General features: G+C 56.5%; 1 protein-coding gene across 8 annotated transcripts in view; it reads right to left on the reverse strand.

Annotated features, from left to right (window-relative positions):
* CACNA1G (calcium voltage-gated channel subunit alpha1 G) overlaps positions 1–18,225 on the reverse strand; it is a 66,440-nt gene that overhangs the window by 22,801 nt on the left and 25,414 nt on the right. For 7 of the 8 annotated variants that reach the window (XM_054546560.2, XM_054546561.2, XM_024234487.3 and 4 more), the window contains 11 exons: positions 13,451–13,602; positions 12,449–12,634; positions 12,216–12,330; positions 11,977–12,132; positions 7,449–7,533; positions 7,172–7,365; positions 4,196–4,627; positions 3,231–3,331; positions 2,882–3,005; positions 1,168–1,236; positions 837–1,021 (listed from right to left, as the gene is read on the reverse strand). In XM_054546560.2, the coding sequence (XP_054402535.1) occupies positions 837–1,021; positions 1,168–1,236; positions 2,882–3,005; positions 3,231–3,331; positions 4,196–4,627; positions 7,172–7,365; positions 7,449–7,533; positions 11,977–12,132; positions 12,216–12,330; positions 12,449–12,634; positions 13,451–13,602 (1,799 nt within the window). The remainder of the gene's footprint in view (positions 1–836; positions 1,022–1,167; positions 1,237–2,881; positions 3,006–3,230; positions 3,332–4,195; positions 4,628–7,171; positions 7,366–7,448; positions 7,534–11,976; positions 12,133–12,215; positions 12,331–12,448; positions 12,635–13,450; positions 13,603–18,225) is intronic. The other variant, XM_054546558.2, reaches the window with a different exon arrangement.

The raw sequence follows: 18,225 nt of genomic DNA on the forward strand, positions 1-18,225 counted from the left end.
GCAGAACACAGTCCTCTTTTCATGGGACCCCTGCCATCAGGACCCCTATTGTAATCTCTCAAAACAAGTGGCAGAGATCCCCATGCCCCACATCTCCACCTCCATCCCAGGATGTCAAATGTATGACCTGTTTGGGTTGGGAGTGGGGAGGATTCAACTCAAGTGAGGCGTTCCCTAGGGATGCAGTGTATTGTGGGTTGGGGGCACCAGGAGATAAACTTGTAGGGGAGCAGGCAGAGAGGGGAAGGGGCAGAGGGAGATGGACTATCACAGTTAGGGAAGCATCGCCATTACTCCACATCATCCCCATTAAAAAAAAAAAATCTGAGTTGGGGGTGGTGACTGGCTGATTGGAAAGGGATTCCTGAGAGGGTGGATCCCTGGCCAGGAGAAATGTCACCCAGGGGTGGTCCCTGGCAGGCGCCTGAAGATGGGGAAAGCCAGCAAGAGGTGTCTGTCACCTCACGGGGAGGGGCTGAGTGTCACCCCTAGAAGCCACACAAGGGAGAGCCGCAGCCGAAGACTGAGAGTCCTGCCCGTGGGCCCTTGTGCCGTGTGCTGCACAGGGCTGCAGTCACCTTACATCACATGGTGCAGCGGCCCTGAGGAATATGTCATGTTGAAGAGGAGGAAAGCAGGTGTGCATCTGGAGGGAAATTACTGCGGCTGTAATCTGAGTGTTGTCTGGGGCGGGGACAGGATCGCCTGTGGGGGTCACAGACAGGAGTCTGGCCTGTGCGGGCTTTTGTTTGGTGGCAGGGAGTGCTGGTGGTGGGAGATGTCCCTGTGGAGGGGACCACCTGTTGGAGGTGTTCCGGTGCTGGGGAGGTAGTCACCTGAGCGGGCGCAGGGTCCGCAGCAGCCGCAGCACCCTCAGCATGCCCAGGATCTTGGTGCCGCTGTCAGAGACCATGGACACCAGAATGTCGATGACGGAGATGAGCACCAACAGCCCGTCCAGCACGTTCCAGCTGCTCCGCAGGTACGCCTGCTCCCCGAAGCACCAGCCCAGCGCCACCACCTGGGGACCGCCGCCGCGTCACCGGCCGCCCTCCCTGCTGGCCCCAGCCCTGCCCTGTGCTGTGGCCAACCCTCCCATCCTCAGCCCAAGCCGTCTCCACCCCAACCAGGAACCAGAGGGCCCAAGCCAACACCAGCCCCCATCACCTTCACTGTCATTTCAGCCAGAAAGACTGCGGTGAAGATGTAATTGGAGAGGGTCAGGAAGATGCGTTCCTGCAAGAGAGGGGAGGCAGGGGTTGCCCGCCAGGAAGCCCCCACCCTTGGGCCGGGTCTGCTCTGCATACACAAGTCAAAACCTGCTTCCAACATTTGACTCAGAAAACGACCCCCACCCTCCACAACAATGTAGATCACGCCCCTCTCATACACGCACAGAGCCAGTGCCAGGCCCCTTGACTCCCCTGCAGCTCTGTGGACAGTCACACCCCTGTCTGTGACCAGAGCTCCCCGCCCCCACAGCCACTTAGCCCGAGGGGGAGAGGATCTGCACCGCAGTGCTGTGATCTGTGTTCCACGTCCTAAGCCCTATTCCCTGGTTCCTTTTAAAAACTGGGGCAGGATCTCACTTGATCTCTGACCCCTGCCTGCCATCCCAACCTCTTCACTTGCTTTCCTGCCGTGTGCCCCAGAAATGGAGCAGCAGTGGAAGCTGGGGTCCTGACACAGACTCTGCACCCCCAGGCACAGGCTGGGGCAGGGCAGGGAGGAAAGCCATCTAGTTCCCTGGCATCCATGGACTGAGTCCCTCCCTGGGTGGCCAGGAGACGGGCGCAGATCTCCAGAGAGGTGGCGGGCAGGGTGTGAGCACAGAGAGGAGGGAAGGAGAGGAGCAGGTACATTGACAGAGCTGGAGACGGAGAAGCTGAGTGGGAAGATGGTGAGAGAGACGTGGAGACAGTGACATGGTGACAGAGAGCTCTACAGCAGGGCCTCAGGCGGGAGGCAGCCAAGGCTGGAGTGCAGCCAGCGCCCCTGCCTTACCCTGTGACTCCGGGTGTGAGGTCCCCAGTGCGGGTGCTCTCTCACCCGCCTAGTCCTGGGCTGCTCCCGCCATTCCTCAGGCTCCCTCCACCCCGACCCTAATAGAAAACAGAAGCCCCAGCAGCACTGAAATCTAAACAATGGTGTGGGAGATGGCAAGGAGGGATGAGAGGCAAACCCTGGCTACCTCTGAGCAAGTGGTGCAGGATGCCGTGAGGGGAAACACAACCACCCCCCACCCATCCTTCTGGAACCAGAATTGCTGCCGACAGCGAAGGGCTACAATGCCAGGCTGGGAAGAGACAGCTCCCAGGGTGAGGTGGGCCCACCCTGAAGGGGTTCGATCCTGGGGCAGTATGTACAGGGCCTCTGGCTCTCCTTCTGAGAAGGACTGACAGGTTCGCAGCCAAGCAGAAGTGACCCATGTCCCCACTAAGGCCCCTGAAAATCTACTTGTTTTTGACCTGGAAGGACCACCAGGAGCGAAGAGCGGCTTCCATGGCCACTCTGCATGCCCCCGAGACCCCGAGGCAGACTGGGCAAGATGCCTCCCCATCTGCACACAGCCCCTGCACCGCCCCAGCACTCCCTGACTCACACGTGTGCCCCACAAGCCTCTGGCCCATGAGAAATAGCCTGGAGTGAGACGAAGCACCCAGCTGGGCTGGTGTATCATAGAAGGGAAACTGAGGCAGGAGAGGACACAGGTGGCGTCCTGGGGACCAGGATCTGGTGAGAGGCCTAAAGGAGAGTCCTGGCCCCCTCACTCCCTGCTGTGTGACTTGCAGGTCAGCAACTGTGGCCTCCTCGCCTCCCTCACTTGTCCTGAGTGCAAACCCCAGGAGAGGCCTTGCCCGGAGCGGGGCTGGTGACTCACAGCGCTGTGGGGGTCAATTTTGGGGCGCTCCATGGCGATGGTGATGCAGTTAAGGAAGATGATGACAAGGACCACGTGGTCGAACATCTTGTGGGTGATGATCCGGTGACACAGGAGGCGGAACCTGCCCAGGCATGGAGGCAACGGCTGAGAAGGGGAGGCAGGGCAGGTGGCAACGAGAGGCACTGCTCGCAGCCCCTACCCCTCCAGAGCCCTCCCAGCTGAGGCCACCCCGCTCACACCCCCAGGCAGGGTGCCACTTCTCAAATCCCTGATAGCATCGCCAGGGGTAATTTCCCGTGAGAAGAAGAGGTCGGGACATAGGTCAGACCCCTGCCGTGTCACTTACCTGGACTGAGGAGGGAAGATGTAGGCTGACCAGGAGTCTCGCTCGAGGCAGCAGGCAGGGAGTCGGGCTCGGATCCATGCGCGGACCCGCTCCCCTTTGCTCTGCAGAACAAACACTGGAGTATGAGCAGGACCAGGCCTCCAGGCTCCCCGGCTCCTGGCTCCTCAGCAGAGTCACGACCCTCACTCCTTGTCTACCCTCTCCCACCTGGGGCCCAAGCTCTGCCCTGCCTCTCTTCCTTTATTCCTAAAGCCACCTCCTCATCTCCCTGTCAACCTTGCCAGGCCCCCTCCCCATCCCTGAGGACCCCTCGCCTCTCCATCTCCTCCCTCTCCTCCCCTGCACCCCCAACCCCGCTCTCCCTCTCCCCACCCCTGCCTCCAGCCCAGCCCCCTGCCTGTCCTCCCTGCTGGGCTGGGAAGCAGCATCAGTTATCAGACACTGGCCCCACACAGCTGTCTGTTCAGAGACACACCTGAGCCGAGGAGACACTGGCCCTGCTGTTCACGTGCTAACCCTGAGGTCACTGCACCCCCTCCCCAGGGGGAATGGTGGTGGTGAGGGGCTGGGGCAGGGGCACATGGGTATGGACAGAGTGGGAAGTCAGGGCTTGCGATGAGGTTGAGATGAGAAGGGGGATGCGGGCCATCAGTTTGGAGAGATGAGCGATGGGTCCTTCTGAGTCACAGGGGAGGGCCATGAAAGATTCATACACATCTGCCCAAAATCATTCATATCCACCGAGGGTGGCAGAGCTGCAGCCCCAGGCACAGGCATGACAAGGATCTGGGGCTTGGCAAGGCAGGCAGAGGGAGAAAAGGGATTGTTTGGAGCTCGGTTTCCAGGTGCCCCTTGATATCCTGTGGGCTTGGAATGGTAACTCCCTTATACCCTGCTGGGCCAGGCACAGCTCCCCCTCTTTCAAGGTCAGGGGTGAGGGGTCACTGTGCCCACAGGGGCCTCACCAGGTTGCCCTCGTCATCGGCGTCATCCCCATCCAGTGGGGGGTCGTCAGGCCGCAGGGCCCGGGCCAGGCGCCCTGAAGCCGACTTGCCGTTGCAGTCCTGGTGCTCAGAAGCAGAGCCTCGGCCACTGGCAGTGCGATGCAGCCCTGGCACCTGCAGTGTGTCTGGCAGGTCAAAGGAACTCTTGGCCTCCCGCTCCAGGGACCCCCTGTGGCGACGGTCACTGCCCGCAGGGCTGGCCCGCTCCTCTTCCGAGCTCTCCTCCTCATCCTGGCTCTCCTGGCCTTCTCCCGACAGCAGGGACCGCCGCTCCCCACTTGGGCTTCTCCGCTTCAGGCTGGGGGCACGGCCGAGGCTGTTCCGGCTGGAGCGCCTGCTGGTCCAGCTGCTTGCAGCGCTCCAGGGGCTGTGCGGGGAGCTGCGGGCGCTGGGCTGTGGGTGAGCAGGAGAGGAGTGGTCTCAGGTAGGGCCCAGCAGCCCTGTCCTCTCATGTGCACCCGGTCTCCCAGGAGGCTCACTGGCATCACATCAAGTGTAGGGGTGTGAGCAGGAGCTCTGGACTCTGATGCCCGGGTTCAGATCCTGGCCCACCCCAACCAGCTGTGTGACCTGGGGCAAGTTATTAAGCCTCTCTGTGCATCTGTTTCCTCATCTGTAAACTAGATATGGCAATAGAGCTCATTCCTCATTTAGTTGGTGAGAGAAGTGTTCTCATCAGCTGAGTGGCAGTGTATATAATGTATACATTATATAATGGAGTGTATATAATTGAGTGAAGAAACACAACTCAACAGCAAAAAATCAACCCAATCTAAAAAATGGGCAAAGGGCCTGAATAGACACTCCTGAAAAGGAGACACAGGGCTGGGCACGGTGGCTCACACCTGTAATCCCAGCACATTGGGAGGCCGAGGCGGGCAGATCACCTGAGGCCAGGAGTTCGAGACCAGCCTGGCCAACGTGGTGAAACCCCATCTCTACTAAAAATACAAAAAATTAGCTGGGTGTGGTGGCGCACGCCTGTAATCCCAGCTACTCAGGAGGCTGAGGTAGGACAATGACTTGAACCTGGAAGGCGGAAGTTGCAGTGAACTGTTGCACTCCAGCCTGGGTGATAGAGTGAAACTCCATCTCAAAAAAAAAGGAGAAACAGATGGCCAACAGGTACATGAAGAAATGCTCAACGTCACTAATTACCAGGGAAATGCAAATTAAAACCACAATGAGTTATCTCACACCTGTTGGATTGGCTACTATGAAAGTGATGAAAGATAACAAGCGCTGGTGAGGATCTGAAGAAAAGGGAACCCTTGTGTCCTGTTGGTGGAAACGTAAATTAATACAGCCATTATGGAAAACGGTATGCAGGTTCCTCAAAAACCTAAAAATAGAGTTGCCATATGACCCAGCAATTCCACCACTGGGTATTTATCCAAAGGATTTGAAATCAGTATGTGGATGAGATATGGGCACTCCCATCTTCATTTCAGCATTATTCACAATAGCCAATATATGGAATCAACCTAAGTATCCATCAATGGATGACTGGATAAAGAAAATATGGGCCAGGCGCAGTGGCTCATGCCTGTAATCCCAGCACTTTGGGAGGTCAAGGCAGGTGGATCACTTGAGGCCAGGTATTTGAGACCAGCCTGGCCAGCATGGTGAAATCCCATCTGTACTAAAAATACAAAAGATTAGCTGGGCATGGTGGCACATGCCTATAATCCCAGCTAATCAGGAGGCTGAGGCAGAAGAATCGCTTGAACCTGGGAGGCAGAGGTTGCATGCAGTGAGCTGAGATCGCACCACTGCACTCCAGCCTGGTCGACCGAGTGGAAAGGAAAAGAAAGAAAGAAAATATGGCATACATGCACTGTGAAATACTATTCAGCCTTAAAAAAGAAGACTGTCATTCGTGACAACATGGATGAACTGGAGGATATTATACTAAGTGAAATACACAAGGCACAGAAAGACAAATAAATACCATATGATCTCATTTATATGTGAAATCCAAAAAAATTGAACTCATAGAAGTAGAGAGTAGAATGGTGATTAGCAGAGGCTGGGATTGGGAGGGGTAAGGATGGGACCAATGGGTAAGGCTTAGCCAAAGGATACAAAGTTTCAGTTGGACAGGAGGAATCAGTTTTCGAGATTTATTGCACAGCATGATGGTTATAGTCAATAATAATGTAATGCATATTTATTTCAAAATTGCTAAGAGAGTAGATTTTTAAATGTTCATCCCACAAAACAAAAAAGTCTGTGAAGTGATGCATATGCTAATTAGCTTGATGTAATCATCCTGTAATGTATGCATATATCAAAACATCACATTGTGCCCCATAAATATACACAATTAGTATTTGTCAATTAAAAGCAAAATTTAAAAAAATTAAAAATAAATAAAATCATGAGAGTATGGGCACCAACACTAGCCTTCCAGATTAAAATGCTGGCTCTGCCATTCCCTTCTGCAGTCTGAGGCTCAGGCCCCCTCTGTAAAATGGGGATCATTGTGGTACCTACCTCCCAGGGTTGGTGTGAGGATTAAATGCATTTAGAATGCTTCAGAGTAGTGTTTAGAACAGTGTCTGGCACAGAATCAGTACCTAGATGAGGGTCTGCTATTATTATTATTATTATTATTATTCGATCTTGAGGAGGTATCGACACCCTACCCCCATTTTACAGAAGCAGCTCAGAGTGGTGGCGTCTTGCCCGAGGTCACTCAGCTAGGTTACAGAAGAGGTCATCTTAGGCCCTGTTTTCAGCCCCCAGGCTAGGGCTCCTTCCCTGGCTTGCATCACCGGCGCGGACTCCCCAGGGGCTTGTCCAGGCACACCCAGTCCCCGTCCCCAGCCCATGGGGCAGCGGCTGTGCCCTTGGACCCTCCTGCCTCCATCCTCTCTTCCTCCTGTCCTCCTTGGAATATCTCCCACCATCAGGGTACCCACATGCACCCCCTACCGGTGACTTCATCTCGTGGGCCGCCCCAGGCTCGGCCGACCCGCTGCTGCTGGTGCGGCGCGACGCAGGGCCCAGTGCCTCGCCCAGGCCCGTGCTGGTGCTCTTGGGCAGCGACATGGGTGTGGCTGCCGTGTGGATGATGAGAGGTGGCAGCAGGCTCTTCCGCAGCTCTGGGTGCTCTCCCAGGGACACCACTGCACGGGGAGAGAGGGAGAGATCCCGAGTCCACTCAGGGCTGGCCCAGGGCTAAAGGTCACACCCCAGGATAGGTACTCACGGGCCAAGCACTTCTTCCTGTCCCCATCACCATCCAGGCTGGGTGAGAAGAAATCGGGCTCTGATTCGGACTTGTTGGCATCTCCCTAGGGCAGGGGAGCAGCGGACCATTAGGGATCGGGCCAGGCTGGGGTGGTTGGGATGGACCGGGCCTCCCTCTCTTCACACACGCACACCACATATAGGCCACAGGAACCAGCAACCACGGCACGAGACATGCACGGCACAGGCCAGACCCCCCAGGCTTGGGGCCCGAGGCTTCCCAGGGCCCCACCACCTCTGCCTCTCCAGCCACACCTCAGAAAAGGCCACGGCTTATGTGAGCCCACAGCACAACCAGCCTGGCTGAACGGTCACCAAGGCTGGCTGGGGAGAGAAGGGGTAGCTAGGTGGCAGGTGGCACAGGCCAGAGGGGGCTGGGGACCTGGGGACCTGAGTGAAGTGGTCACTAGAGCCTCTCTTGCAAAAGTTCACTGGAGGCCCTTTGCTTTCTCTCCACGGCTCCCCTCCCCTGAGCCTCAGACTCGAGGACCCTGGAAGGAAATTGAAAGACCCTAGACAGAACAGCTCAGCCCGAGGACGCCACTTCAGTCCCTCGGTGTCTTCCCTTCATCTTCCCCAAGTCCCGGCCACCTCCCTGGCCCCATTTTTACCTCTCTACCTGTCTCTGGGACAGTTGTTTCTTTCTTCTTAGCAGGTCAGTAGGTTCCCCAGTAATTACACACTTCTCCTTAAGAAGTTATTAAAAAATACTTGATTGCTACTTTTGATAAGGACATAAATATTGGGTAATTGGCATCTCAGGGGATCATTTTCATTAACTCAGTTTACAGCCCTAACGAGGCCTTTAATTATCAAGTGGAATCTCCAGGGGGCTGCTCGGGATATGCAGCACCATGGGGTCCCACAGGAATGCTGGCTTCGCCCCGAATTCTGGTGCTGGGGCAGGGAACAGCAGAGCACAGGCTCATCGTGGGGCCAGAGCGGGAGCCAGCCCTGAGAGCGCCAGCTGGACCCAACTGGGTGATGAAGGGGCCAAAGGCTCAGAGGTGATTTAAAATATTGGTACATTTTGGCAAGAACCACATCCCATCCCCACATCCTCCAAGGACTTGTCCTGAGCTGAGGCAGCTTGCGGGGTCTCCAACAGGGGCCTGAGGCAAGGGGTGAAGGGGTGGGAGATGGGGGAGTATAGTCTACGGCCAGATCTTGACTCCACTGAAGCTGGACGTCTGGGACTCCTCCGGGACCTCAGCACAGGCACGCACACACGGGGTGCCCCACACACGTGCACACAGAGGATTCTAAGTCCCTTCCTTCTCCGGCCCATCCACCGGTCTGGCAGGGATGGAGATGGTGCCCTTGGTGGGTTGATGGGGGCAGAGGCAAGGAGGTGCCTCCCTTCCGTGTCCTCAAGGGGGAAGGGACTTAAAATCGAAGCAAACCTCACAACACCAATGACCATCACGGCTATGACAGGTTGCACAGCAGCGGAGCGTGAACACGAGCACAGAGACATGGAGGCGGAGTGGAGGGGCACGGGCATGGGGCACGGGAGGCATGCCGGCTCATGATCGCGTACCTACCCCCTGGGAGTCGACAGGCAGCTGAATACAGCTTAACTGTCCACTCGCATCTTCCCGTTTGCTGATTTCCTACAGGGAAAGGGGGAGGCAGGGGAGGGCTGCTGGTCACAGGCACTCGAGGCCTTCAGATATCGGCAGTGTCGAGAGAGGATGAAGAAAAGGAGGGGCGCAAACCCCACAGCAGGGGAACTGAGAGACACGGGGAATAGGGGGCAGAGAGGGGACAGAACAGCCTTCCAGAATTCAACTACGGGCTCTCAGGCCAGAATGAATCTGAAGGGTGAGTGCAGAGGCCAAAAAGATGGGGACAAGGGCAGGTCCCCCCATAATCCTAACAATAACAGCCACCATTCATTAAGGGTGTGCCCAGCATAGGAAACTGCCTCCTTAACACCAGCTGGCTTCCTTGCAACGTAGGACGTAGGTTCCAGGATTGCCATCTTACACAGAGAAACCCGAGATTTGGAGAAGTTGAGAAAACTGCCCCAAATCATACAGAGTAAGAGGTGGATCTGGGCCTGGAACCCGAATCTGTGGCTCAGAACACCACTCTCCTCTCACCAGTTCGGAGGCAGTGGGCTTGGGGAATGGGTAGGAAGCAGGGAAAGGAATGGACGAAAGTCAGAGTCAACACGGAGCCAAGTCAGGCCTCATAACGTCTCATGCTCTCAGCTTAAGTCCCTTCAGATCAGAATAGATCCAGCTGCTCCGTTTGAGATGGGATGTGACAAGTAATGCTGAGATGATGGCTCTGATGTTGTTTAGTATCAATTAATGGCCTCACACAGGGTCTGCTGCCTGTTCATTTAATTAAGTGTGTGAATGATAAATACACAGGGATTCAGGGCGCTGCCCCCTGCAAGTCAGGAAATCACCAGCCAAGCAGGCTGTGTCCCTGGACCACCCCCTCCTAGCTCTTGGCAAGGTAGCAAGGCCAGCAGGGGGGCTACCCTTGAAGCCTCCTGCTGGGGAAGCCCACCAAAATGGGGGCAGCCACTTCCTCTGCCAAGGTGGGTTGTCTTATTTGTCAAAATAAAAACAAAAATCCCAGGCCATCACAACAGCAAAACCAGACTCCCCTGCCAGACCGTGGGGCTCCCTGAAACCTTACCCAGGAGAGGGCAGGTGCCTTGGAGGTGTCCAGGCCATGGGCATCGAAGGACACTCCCCAGCCCTGCCCACCACATGCAGGACAGGGGAGCAACTGGCCCAGCCCCTCCCATGGGCACTCCGGGGCCACAGTCACTGCCCACTCCCATGGAGAGGGGATGTTCTTCAAGTCCTTTCTCCATCCCACCCCAGGCCTGAAGCATCGCAGCCCAAGACACCGCATCCTGAGTGAGACCCTCCCTGCAAAGGTCCTGATACTGCAAAGGTTGGGGAGGGTGTGGCTGCCTGGGCCTTGTTGAGCCCTCACACTGGGGCAGTCCCAGGCCCCCAGCAGGGCCAGAGTGACCAGGCCGCCCCAGGGCCAGGCTGCGCTCATTCCCACACTCCGGCTTTGCTGTTGCCTAGCAACCAGGCCCCTCAGCTGCACTCAAGTTAACAAGGTGTTTGCTGAAAGGGCTGAGTGCTGGGGAGGGGGCCATCTGGGCTGGGCACCTCCAGACTGCCTTGGCGGCTGAGTGGCAGAGGAGGGGAGGGGAATAGGCTCACGGTGTTTTCCATTTCCCTCCACAGAGTTGCACGGAATTTTTCTGAGGGAACCATGGCTGGCAGGAGCTGCCTTTGGAAGGGGCCAGGGGGCCCGGTCCTCACTCAGCTCCTCCTCTTATAGGCCCTGAGCAGCAGCAGAGTGTGTCTACTGGCTCTTGTGGGAGCACTGTGGTGCCCCTTAATTCTTCAGGCCTCAGGGAACCCCCAAATTAGTGTCCCATTCCAGGGAGCATACCGGCGTCCCTCCCTCCCTCCCTGCAAGAGGCACAGCCATCACCAAAGCCTCCCCCACCAGCTGCCCTGGCTGCCCCACAGCAGGGAGGAAATGCGGTAACGGACAACTACAGACTGAAAAGGGTAGCGGGGAGAAAGACCAGTGTAGGACAGATACGCTGCACCCCACCAACCCAGCCGGCCCACAGGGAAAAGCCCTCCCTTGAAAGACTGGGAAAGAGTCGGAAAATAGATTTTTGTTTTTCCACCGTGTGCCGGGTATTTATAGACCAGGCCGCAGCGGGAGTTTCCATCCGGGTCACCCAGAGAGAACTGGACCAAGAGCTTCTCCAGACCCAACCTGGAGCATTTCTAGGTTGGGTCAAACTGCCCTGTTTGAAGCCCCAGCAAGCTGGGGTGGGTCTGGGGGCTTGGGTGGGAAGAGAGGCAGCGCTGAGGGAGAGGAGGGGGTGCAGCCCTCTGGGCAGAGGCTGCTCGCCGACATGGCAAGGGCAGGATCGATGTAAATCAATATTAATTGATGACGCTGCCTGTGACGAAGGTGATGGAGCCTGGGCTGGAAATAGGACGCTCATCTCTGCCATGCCCGTAGCTAATTGGGCTCATTTCTCACCCTGGGCAGCTCAGCCCTGCTCTGGTCTTAGTGGCATCTTCATCTGCTCAGTCAGAGCTCAGATGACTTGCACACAAGCCTCCTGCACCCCTCGGCTCAGAGGGGTCCTCTCCGGGTGTTCCATAGAGCACTGTGCTCAGGAGTCCAGCTGCACCACAGGCAGACATTTATCTGTTCTGCCTCTCTGGGGAAGGGATCTAGCCAACTCTGAAGGAGATGTCTATTCGGTAGCTAAGCCACCCTGTGTCCCATGTGATGAGGGGCTGCATGAGATCTGGAGCCTCCCGCCCCTGGTCCACCCCGGCTTAGTCTAAGAGGCTCTTCCTGTGGGACTTCCCAGGCCCCCAAAGTTGGCAACAGAGGGAGGAGGCTCAAGACAGGCAGCCGATTGGAAGTGGGACTGCTGTGGGCAGGGTGAGGTGGGCAGGGCAGTGGGTTACCTCCGCCTGGAAGCCCTCCACCAGAATGGCGACCAGCAAATTGAAGAGCACGTAGTTGCCGAAGGTCATGAGGGCAATGAAGTAAAGGGCCGCCCAGGATGACGTGGAGGCCATACCATTGTAGAGGACTTTGTTCCAGTCCTCCTGGGTCAGGATCTGCGGGCAGAGGACAGGAATCAGGGCCTATACTAGGGGCACCTGACCGCCCCTGTCCACGCCCTGCCCTGTTACCCTCACACCTGAAAGACGGTGACGATGGCCCAGAGCAAGGAGTCAAAATTCTTCCGGTCTGGTAGGGTGTCCCCATCCCGCTCAGAGGCAAACTTGCAGCCAAAGAGATGCATGCCCAGGATGCTGTTGGCACAAGGGGGCCACAAGCTAGGGATCAGAGCCCAGTGCTCCTCACCCCTCAGGCCCTCCTGCCCCCAGCCTGGCCGGTCTCTCAGCCGGCAAGGTGCCATGCCGCCCTCACCTGAAGATGAAGATGAAGAGCATGAGCAGCATGCAGAAGGTAGCCACGTTGTCCATGGTCTTCATGAGCACCACCAGCTGCCGCTGCAGCGCCGGCAGGAAGCGCACCAGCTTCAGCACGCGCATCAGGCGGAAGGTCCGCAGCACCGACAGGCCGCCCCCCTGCTGGCCCACGATCTCCCACACGCTGCAAAGGGGGCAGGCAGCCTGAGCCCCCTGCACCTTCACCCTCTCCCCCTACTCCCTCAGAGAAGACTCAGTAGCACCCAAGGGCCTGGCTGGGCGGGCACATCGAGAGAAAATGGGGCACAGGTGGGCCCCCAGACCTCCAAGCAGGAGCCTCCAAGATAGTGAGGATTTGGGTGACAGCCCCAGCCCCCTCCGCCCTCTCCTCCCTGCCAGAGATCACATCCTGGCAGCAGACAACCCCCTCCCTAAATCTGGCCAATGCAACTGCATCAAGTTATGGAATATTTGCTTTGTTCTCTTCTAATGAAATCTAAAGCCAATTCCAAAAGCAATAAAGTGGTTCTCCTGGCCCCAGGCCTTGCAGGGACGGAGCATTTTCCCAAGGTCTTGGAAACCCTAAAGCAAGTTGCTGGTGTCTGAGATGATTTCCAAGCACTTTTCGAGCCGGGCAGCTGGCTGGGCCTCATAACTCTTCCAACTCCTCTGTAAAGCCAATCTCCAACCCTCGCCCATCCCAGGCCTGGGTGGGGTCAAGGACAAGAGATAGAAGTGGGGAGAGGAGACTAAAGAGGGGCCTGGGCAATGAAGAGGTGAGCCCAAGGTCCACAGGAGCAAGGTGGCGCCAAGAGAGAGATGGAGGGGGCATGGGGACACAGACAGCCCCCCACCTAGGAGGAGTGGCAGGTCCTGTGAGGTCAGTGGGGCCTGACTCCAGACCCCTCCACCCCAGGGGAATAGGTGGCATGGCCCCTGGCCCCAAGACACCCCTGCTAGCATTCCTCAAGTGAGAGTCAGTGCCAGGGGGTAGTCATACCTGATGACCACAATGACACCATCGAAGATGTTGTAGGGATTCTTGATGTAGCCAAAGGGACCATACACAAGCAGCTTCAGCAGCATCTCCAGGGCAAAGAGGCTGGTGAAGACGATGTTGCTGATTTCTAGGGCGTTGGTAAGCTCCTCGGGCTGCAGGGCAGGGTGGGATGTGAGGCAGCTGGCTTACCGCTGAGCCCCTCGATCCAGTCCTCCAAACATGGGACACCAGAGAGAGGAGGAGCAGGAACAGCAAGCTTGTGCGGAGGGGTTGCTGGATGCTCAGGCCCATGGGGAGGACCCTGCCCCAAAGGCTCCAGGAGGAAATGCACCCAGGGGCAGGGGCCCCAGGAAAGGGCCACGTGAAACCCATAGCCCCAGCTATTCCCTAGCTCTGGGTCTCAGATTCAGGGGCCACAGGCTCAATGGGAGGCCTGTGCTGTGGGTTCCGCCCTATCTCCTGCTGGAGCTGCATGGCCCATCTTGACCTAGGCTATAATGCAAGCCTAGTGGGCCCAGGCCAGCAGCACGACAACGCTGACGGATGTCAGAGGGTGATCGCCAAGGCCTCACAGGCACACCCGGTCACCAAGCCCCACACAACGTCACACGTATTCCACAATTACTCTGTGGACTTGGCAGCTTTCTCTTGGACAACTGTTGGCTACTCTTGCTTCCTTCCAGACACACACACACACACACACACACATAGAGAGAGAGAGAGAGAGAGAAATGCATGCATTCCCAGTCACACACATGGTGATAGGCAGAAGGAAGACACCCAGACATCCAGGAAGGGTTGTCACAGTTGAGGAGACACCTGGAGCCTCAGCCTGAGCCTGGGACACCCGGGTTAATTCTCAGCCTATCCTATCACTCACTGTGTGACCTTCAGCAAGATTCTCAACCTCTCTGGCCAAATGTAAACACCAGAGGTAATTCCTTTCATGCTCCCTACCCAAGTCTGGGACTGGGACCGAGGATGCACCCTAGAGAGTCCTCAGAAGGACTAATGACGAACCCTGTCTCATCTGCCATTCCAGCTCACTAGTGACCTCGCTTTCAACATGAAGTGCCTAGCAATGCACCAGGCATTAAAGGAGCTGCAAAAACATGCCAGCCACACGCCCTGACTCCCAGGAGCTCAGTGTCTGCTAGAAACACGTTGTACACACACAAAACGGCTGAATAACCACAAGAGGCCTTAAATGCTTCAGTGCCAAAATAAATTATCCAGGCAGCAAGTCCAGGAGTTCAGGGGAGAAAAGGTGAGGGGTGAACACACAGAGAAAGGCTTAGTTGGGAGAGAGGCAGCACTTGAACGCCTAAGGGTTTGTGGAGTCTCCCCAGGCAAGGGTTTAGGTGGCGTGGCTCAGGGTGGGGGGATCATGAGCAACCTCAGCCTGGTTCTGGTTGAAGAAGGGAGGGGTGTGGCCAGGCAGAGGGCTGGGGAAGCAAGAAGAGATATGGTTGGCTCAATGGACCCCACTGTCCACCTGATGGATGTCTGGACAAAGTAGGTGTCTGGCCTGGAGGGCAGAGGCCAAGTCCATAGTAGCTGCTCAAAAAGTTTGGGTTAATGAAACAATCAAATGAGGCCCTCATTCCATCAGACACCTCTCCATGCTTCTCACTGTCTCACTGACCAGTGGCCCAACCAAGCCCGCAGCCAGGCCTGAGGACACCAAAAGGCATCCTAATGGCCCTAGTTTGTGCAGCCAGCTTGGGTGGGAGGTGGAGAGACTCAGAACAAGGGGCTTCTGACTAGCAGGTGAGCGGCATTTGGGGGCCTCAGGGACAACAGCTACTCAGAGAGGTAAGCTTTCAGACTGGTCAAAGGCAGGCCTGGGGGCACAGTCAGGGCCAGCAGGCAGGCAGAGAGCCAGCTGTGCAGAGTGGGAGTGGCTGTCGTGGGGGCCGGTATGGCATAGAGTCCGTTGCTCCAGCAGATCTCAAGTAACTCGTAGCTCCGTGGATTGTGAGTGGGGGCACTGCCACCTGACCTGGTTAGCCGGGTCACACGGGGCCATTAGTGTCTCCGGCGTGAGCACAGTACAGGAGGTGGGGTGGGGCCAGGATCAATGCACATAAAGCCCCGGGCTCAGACCCCACCTGGCCAAGTGGATCCCCCCACTCTGTGCTTCCAAGTCCAGTCTGCCAAGGAGTGGGAGTCGGCGAACCCTCCTCCCTGTCACTCTGCCACTCGCCGTGTTTTTGGGCCTTGGATTAGATTAAAATGAACATGGACCGCACAGGTATGATGTTTTATGGGTTCTCTGGCCCACCATGCACCTCCCCTCATGCCATTCACACAGTAGTCCTGCCATGCTAGTCTCATAGGGGCAAAAGACGCCAAGAGATGGAGGGTGACCAGTTCAAAGTCACAGGGCAGGAAGAGCTGGGGTGGGGCCCAATCCCACATCCCTCTGACTCCAAGAATATTAGACAGTCAGGATTTGGAACCAAGCCACGGTGATGGTGAGGGGCTTGTGAATCCAGATACACGGTGGACTGAATACACAACGTGTCTTCTAAAATTATATTCAAATCAACAGAGCTCTAGGAATAAAGACCAACTCGATGTGAAGACACAGCCGAGGTACACTTATAATGGGCAAATTTCATGGCATATAAACTATACCCCCAAAAAGCTGCTAAAAATAAAAATTAATGAAACATTCTTTTAAAAGTTGCTGAAAACACAGTAGCTTTTGACGTCATGTATTTACTCAATCAGTGAATTCTAAAAGTACGACTACTACTGTGCGTGGAGAAGGAGACTGTTCTCTTCACTCCCCGATGTTATCCATGGGGCTCTCAGGAGTCTGTACTGACGGCTTGTGGACACGTGCACACCTCACTCTCCTGCACATTACCGAGAGGCTTATGGAGAAGGATGATGCCAGGCTCCTGCGAGGCCTGCCGCCCCATAAGGCTTGCCTCATTGGCCCTTGTCAAGGGCTGTGCCAGCAAAGGCTGGAACCCCTCTCTTGCCCAGCCAAGTGACTCCAGGCCTGGAGAAGCAGGGCAGCCTGATGCAGGTGGAAAGGGGCCTGGCGCACTCCCTCGGCCCTGCCTTGCTCTCTGTAGTCTCCCTGCAACACTTAGGGTCAATGCCTCTTCTTCTCCAGGGCCCTGGTATTCCCTCCAGTGAGCCACAGAAAAAGAGCCCTCCTCCCCCAGATAGCCAGGTCTGTCCAAGTTACTAAATTGGAGGCTGGGAACGATCTGCGAATGCAGGATGAGGACATAGAGACACAATCTTAGCAACAAGGTTGCCCCAGGGACCGGAGCTGTAATTACGGCTGAAAAGGGGCAGGAGTGGAGCCAACATCTGGCAGTGCCCACCACAGGCCAACTAGGCTGAAGACCTCCTCCTGGGATTTCATTTCCTCCCTGCTCACAACAAACAAGGGAGGGCTGTGAGCCTCCTAGATAGTTTGGGAAACTGAGGCTCCGAGGGGTGTGGTGCCTTGATGGAGGTCACATCACCCTCCTGGAGAGGTGCAGAGCCAGGTCCGTTGTGCCTCCCTCTACATCTCTGCCCTCAAGAGCCTTTCCACAACATCGCCCCCACCATATACCCAGACAGAGCTCACACAGAGAGCACACAAACTCATCAGGCTGGAGCCAGCCTCCCCTCACTGGCCATCCCCAGCTGTGGAAGTCCCTTCCCAGGTCTAGCCTGCATCCTTCCTGCTGTTCACAGATGTCAAGGCCCAGTGGAGGTTTCTGTGAAATGAGGCCAGGCAGCCTGAGCTTATCCCACCCAGAGGCCCCAGGTCTCTTGTCTGTGTTGATGCTGACTGTAAATCTCCATCTCCCATCTCCTAACACCTCCCCTCCCCTCCTCTCCAGCTGTCACCTTGCAGCAGCGGTAAGCTACTCAGTACTTCCCAGCACCAGGGCTCCCCAAGCCTCACAGCTGCTCCATCAGCTAGCCCTAAAAGTGCCTTCTGTGTGCCAAACACTGGTGTTAGAAAGGTGCCACCAACTCTGAGACTTTCTTCCTATGTGACCTTGGGCAAGTCCCTTTGCCTCTCAGATCCCCAGTGGCCTCTTCTGTTAAACAGGGTAACACTACCTCCTGGGAGGCTGCCCTACAGAACAAAGGAGTGAAAGGCTGTGAGAAACCCCAGCCCAGGGCCAAGCTCACACAAGGCAGGACCGATATCTGCAAGGCTGCAACTAAACACCACACTGGGGGCAAAACCCAGGAGCCACGGGAGCTCAATCCCGGCTGAGGTCAGTGGGCCAGTGGGGAGGACAGCCTGGGAGGATGTCCATGGAGGGTGTCCCCAGCTGGGGACAGCAAGGGAAGGGGTATGCAGGGCACAGTGCAGAACCAAGAATCAAGTTGTCTGCCCAGATCAGAGGGTGAGAGGGGCTGGTGGGAGAGAAGGGTACAAGGTCGGCAGGGCCAGGTGGAACACCCTTCCTCTGCTCCCTCTGGACTGGTCTCTGCCCCCTCTGGACTGGTCTCTGCCTACCATGCTGCCACTGAGGCCCTGGGGGTTGGGAAGGGAGGGAGGAGATGTGCAAAGTAGTGTATTAAGAAGATTAATCTGGCTGCAGTGGTGGCAGCGTGTGGACGGCTTGGAAGGTAGAGACAGAAACCGATTAGGATACTGCAGCGGTCCAGGCAGGAGGCCTGAGAGCCAGCTCTGGCAGACAGTGATGTGTCTCTTGCAGAGAGGGTATGAGGGGCTGCACAGGCCTGGTCAGAGCTGAGCAGAGGCTTGGACCAGTCACTCCTGCTCTGCCCAAGCCCCACCC

This window comes from Pongo abelii, chromosome 19 (genome assembly GCF_028885655.2).
Source record: "Pongo abelii isolate AG06213 chromosome 19, NHGRI_mPonAbe1-v2.0_pri, whole genome shotgun sequence".
In the NCBI taxonomy this organism is placed as follows: Eukaryota; Metazoa; Chordata; class Mammalia; order Primates; family Hominidae; genus Pongo; species Pongo abelii.